Source organism: Gavialis gangeticus, unplaced genomic scaffold, assembly GCF_001723915.1.
Source record: "Gavialis gangeticus isolate Ggan-Ray unplaced genomic scaffold, GavGan_comp1, whole genome shotgun sequence".
Taxonomy (NCBI): Eukaryota; Metazoa; Chordata; order Crocodylia; family Gavialidae; genus Gavialis; species Gavialis gangeticus.
The window spans coordinates 4,694,554-4,699,816 of record NW_017729019.1 but is presented as its reverse complement, the minus strand read 5'-3'; the positions used below and the strand labels follow the sequence as shown (position 1 = coordinate 4,699,816).

The 5,263-nt window shown below is 54.4% G+C and overlaps 1 protein-coding gene across 1 annotated transcript in view; it reads right to left on the bottom strand.

Annotated features, from left to right (window-relative positions):
- LOC109295178 (glutathione S-transferase Mu 1-like) overlaps positions 1-5,263 on the bottom strand; it is a 13,916-nt gene that overhangs the window by 1,829 nt on the left and 6,824 nt on the right. The window contains exons 3-5 of the mRNA XM_019513864.1: positions 893-957; positions 697-778; positions 491-591 (exon numbers count right to left, since the gene is read on the bottom strand). Of these exons, the coding sequence (XP_019369409.1) occupies positions 491-591; positions 697-778; positions 893-957 (248 nt within the window). The remainder of the gene's footprint in view (positions 1-490; positions 592-696; positions 779-892; positions 958-5,263) is intronic.

Sequence of the window (5,263 nt, the reverse complement as noted above, 5' to 3'; positions counted from 1 at the left end):
GGGGGGGGGGGGGGGGGGGGGGGGGGGGGGGGGGGGTGTGCGCGCGCGCGCGCACACATACATACATACATATATCCAGCAGTGGGTTCCTGGATTTCAAAAAATTAAATCTAACCACTGCCTGAGACCATCCGTTCTTGGGACAACCAATGGCACAGATGTGGAGGTCCTACGTTCTTTGATAAGGTAACTAGTTAGGTGACTGAAGGGAATGCAGTGGGCATAATATACCTGGACTTTAGCAGGTTTTTAATATGGTCCCACAAGGCATTCTCAGAAGTAAGCTGGAGAAATGTGGGCTAGATGGAATTCCTATTAGATGGACATGGATATGTCATTGGTTGAATAACAACAAGCCAACAATCATTATACATAATCTACATCAGAACAGCAGGAGGATTTGCCTGGGCTTCCCTAGGGGGTGCCTTAAAGAAATCTCCGATACCCCAGCTTTGACCCACGCCCCAAGGTGAAGCAGAGCTGAACTCACAAAGTCAGGGCTGTAGCAGATCTTTGCAAAACCCATGCGGAAATCCATCACTTGGTTCTCCACCATGTCCACTCTGATCATCTCCTCCTCTCTCTCACCACCTGGGAACCAGAAGACACACAGAGATAGAGAGAGCCCCCTTCCCCCCCCCCCGGCACTGAGCACAAAATCCTGCCTAGCAATCTGGTGCCCCCGGCAATACTCACACATGTTGTGCTTGCGGGCGATGTAGCGGAGGATGGCATTGCTCTGCGTGAGCTTGGTCTTGCCATCAATGAGATAGGGCAGCTGGGAGGGCAGAGAGAGGGTAGGTCAGGCAACGAGTTATCAGGGCAAAAGCAACACCCCAAGCCAAAACACCTTCCCCTCCCGCAGGCACACACCCTGCTACCTACTACCTACATTTGGGAAATCCAGCCCCAGGTTCTGCTTCTCGTTAGTCCACTGGCTTGTGTCATATTCAGGACCTGGAGGTATAAAGCAGGCAAATGCAACAGCATGAAGAGGTGTCCACCTCTCCCCCCACTGCATAGCCCCCAACCTTCATCAGTGCACCCCTAGCCACCAACCCCTGCTCCAGCCAGCTACCGTGCCTCTCACCACACGCTACCCTGTGCCCCACCTCATGCTCTCCCATGCCCACTGCAGCCCTTCTCCACCCCCAGCCCTTGCGTTACCCATGGATTCCACGGGGAGCCACTGTCCAGCTTTCCAGAAGAGGCTAAACTTTACTGATACACTAAACTGAAGGAGAGGGATGTAACCAGGAGCCTGCTCTATCTACAACTGCTTGGAGGCCTTTCATCTCACCAATGCCCACAGCCAGCTCCATCCAACCAGCTTGCTCACGTGAGTATGAGCCTCTTAAAGGACCGATATCCTTACGCTAGCCACCCACTACAGCCTTCTTCCCTTGCCAGTCTGCCCACTGCATCTCCCTCCACGCCCATCATCACACTTTCTGCACCCCAGTTGCCTCTCCTCTGCACCCCAGTTGCCTCTGCTTGTTGCTTTCCCTCACCCCCCATAGCTGCCGGAAGCAGAATGGGACCTTGAGTTTTTCTTCAGTGCAAAACTTGTCTGCTTGCCTCTCCCCGCACCTGAAGGGGGAATGCCCAGGCCCATCTCAACTCTATCCAGCAGGGCTCCATGGCCCTGGTGAGCACAAGGTGGAGGTGGCATCAGAGAGCTAGAATGCATCATAGAAAATGAGGGTTGAAAGGGACATCAGGAGGTCATCTAGTCCAACCCCCTGCTCAAAGCAGGACCATCCCCAGCTACAGCATTTCAGCCAAGGCTTTGTCTAGCCAGGCCTTCAAAACCTCCAAGGATGGAGACTCCACCATCTCTCTGGGTAACCTGTCCCGGTGCTTTACTACACTCCTAGTGAGAAAGTTTTTCCTAGTCTTTAACCTCAACTTCCCTTGCTGCAACTTGAGCCCATTGCTCCTTGTTCTGTCATCTGCCACCGCTGAGAACAGTCCAGCTCCGTCCTCTTTGCAACGCCCCTGCAGGTAGTTGAAGGCTGCTATCAAATCCCCCTCAGTCTTCTCTTCTGCAAACTAAATCGGCCCAGTTCCCTCAGCCTCTTCCCGTAAGTCATGTGCCCCAGTCCCCTAATCATTTTCATTGCCCTCCACTGAACTCTCTCCAGCTTGTCCACATCCTTTCTGTAGTGGGGGCCTAAAACTGGACACAGTACTCCAGGTGTGGCCTCAGCACTGCTGAATAGAAGGGAAGAGTCACATCCCTCGATCTGCTGGCAATGCTTCTATTAATGCAGCCCAGCATGCCGTTAGCCTTCTTGGCAACAAAGGCACACTGTTGACTCACATCTGGCTTACAGTAACCCCCAGGTCCTTTGCTGCAGTCAGCCCCCAGCCTGTGCTGGTGCAGGAGATTGTTCTGCCCAAAGTGCAGGACTTTGCACTTGTCCTTGTTGAGCCTCACAAGATTTCTTTTGAACTAGTCCTCCAATTTCTGTAGGTCTTTCTGAATCTTAGCCCTACTCTTCAGCATATCTACTACTTGAGAAGAGACATCGTGGGACCCCAGCATAGCCTGCGACATGGGGGCAGGTCCAGGCAAAATAACTGCGCTCAGGAAGACTGCAAGAGCGTATAAGAGCTGCTCGGGCTCTGGGCTGCTCATGCCCATCAGTAAAGCACCCTGCGCTGCCCACCTGGGACCTTGATGACATGGGAAGTAAACGCAGCGTGGGAGCTTCAAGGGGCAGTGGCGGGTACTTGGGGCAGATCCTATTTGCCTTCATGTGCTTATATGCCAACAACACAGCTTGTACCTGCTGCGTTTGGCACTTGCGTGTGGTTTGCGATCCAGGACGAGCGGGCTGCACACGCTCCAGTCGGGCAACTGCACAGGGAACAGAATTGCCCCAGCACAGCAGAAGGCAAGAGCCACGATTTTATTCAGCCGGGACTTGTTCGTGTTGGACAAGAGGAGGACGATGACAGCCCGCCCCCTTCTAGCCCAATCGCCTGGTGGTCAGAGCCCTAGCCAGGGAGCAGGGGACCCTGATTTCAGCCCCCAGCCAACCAAAGGGGGGTTGAACTTTTACCTTCTGCTCCCCAGCACAGAAGCTTTAACCAGGACTGGCAGCTTCTTATTAACCAGAGCCCCCTCCAGCCCTCCCCTAGGAGCTGAGTCACTGCACTTCGCATTTTAATAGTCTCTGGCTACAGCACTGGGAAAGTTTCTGCCCCACTCTGAACAAAGGCCGCTCCCCCGCTATCGTAGCTTTGTCTCAACAATCAGCACAGATTAGATTATTCCAATGCCACCCCCTGGAGGCCTGGGGACAGGCAGAGCCATGCTCCCAAGCCCCGTCACTGCACTGCTCTCTCCAGTACAGGCTCATCCTTTTCCAGGGGCATGTGGTTAGTTAAAGCAAAGTTCTGGGACCTAGGACTCCAGGGTACCACTCTCCAACTCTGTCTCTGATGGGTTGATGGGGCTTTATCTTGGCTGCAAAAGCAGCAAGCATTTAGCTGGCCATAGCCATCTCTAGGTATAAGCCTGGTGAAATGAGGCACTGGGCTGTTTTCCCCAATTCTGGCCAATCAAGACCTAGCCTTGTCACGGCTAGGATTTTTTGGGGGGGGTGGAGGAAGGGGGGACAAACGCATCCACTCAAGTGCTCTCCAGCACATTCACCTCACCTATCAAGGCGCCTCTGCCTCAGGGGTTTCTCCCCCTCCCAAAGGCTTCATGACATTAAAAAAAGGACCTGGTTGAGCAAACACAGCCTCTGTGTCCCTGAACACAAAGTCAACCCTGGCTGCCCTTCACCTTGTCCACTGGCGCAAGAGGATTGTGCCTCCAAAATACCCTGGGAAAGCGTGAGCGTAATTTAATCAGGATCCTGCGGAGAGCAGCATGAAGACATTGCAGTGAAGGATTCAGTGCCCAACTGCAACCTGATCCTCCCTCCCCAGCACACACTAATCCAGCTGAACTTCTCAGAGACAATGCCTTTCTTTGATGGCTGGTTTTCCTTGTCTCCCACTGAAACAAAGAGCAACAAATACATCCTGCCCTTCAGAAACCAGCAATCGACTTTAGAAATACCTGACATGAGGGGGACAGATCCCAGCCAGCCAGAGAAGCCATGGCAAGGAGAGCTGGGGGGTCTCTGCAGCCACCCAGGAGCTGACCTACCCATCACTCTCACTGGACTCACTCAGGGCCTTGCCCTCATAGTCAGGCCCTAACTGCAGCTGAGGAGACCAGCTCATGGTGCAAACATTGCTTTGCTGTCACTGAAGGCCAAGGGGACCTCTGCAATGCACTGCAAAAGGGGTGGGGGGCTCTTGTTAACAGCATCTAGAAAGCAAGTGGCCCTGGCCTCAAGGACACACACAACATGACCTTGAAGGAGGAGTGAATTAGGGCTGGAAGGAGATGGGCTCTGACACAGCATCTCCTCCAGCCCCTGGTATGTGCGCATACCCACATACACACCCGCACACCACGCATCCACCATCTTGAGGACTAACTACACCCCAGGGAATTATGCACAGAAAAACTCAAAATTATGCACAATTAATTACTATTTGAACCTTCTTTAGAAATATATGCAGGTACTTGGTATGGTTGGGGGGCTGTGGGTAGGGATTTGTGAAGGTGTTGAGGGGTGTGGGTGTATGTGGGGGGTGTGGATGGGTGTGGGGTGTGGGTAGGACAGTGAGACGGGGTGTGTGAACGTAGGATTTATAGGTGGTTGTTGCCCCCCCGCCCCCATTATACATCCCCGCTCCCATAGCGCACAGCCCCGCTGCCAGCGACTCAATGGCAGCAGGCCCTCGGGGTGCTCACGGCCATGGCTGGCAGAGCCCCTGGCAGCGCACACCTCTGGTTCAGTCCCATGCCTCCGTGTGCAGTTTCCCACTGGACTGCTGGAAGCCCCATGTGGAGGCATGGAGCCAGCTGGACCAGCCGCATGGCGTGTGGACTGGGAGCCATGCACCATCAAGCCAGGCAGGCTCAGTGCTGCCACGTGGGGCTTCCAGCACTCCAGCAGGAAGCCACATGTGGAGGCAAGCAGGAGCCCACCCAGCCTGATGGCGCATGGCTCTGTACCTCCGTGTGCAGCTTCCTGCCCAACCCAATGGTGCACATCTCCCAGTCCATGTGTCATCAGGCTGGGCCAGGCCTGCATGTGGGGCTTCCAGTACTCCAACAGGACACTGCGCATAGAGGCACAGTCATGTTGCCATCAGGCTAGGCGGGCTCCTGCTTGCCTCCACATGCGGC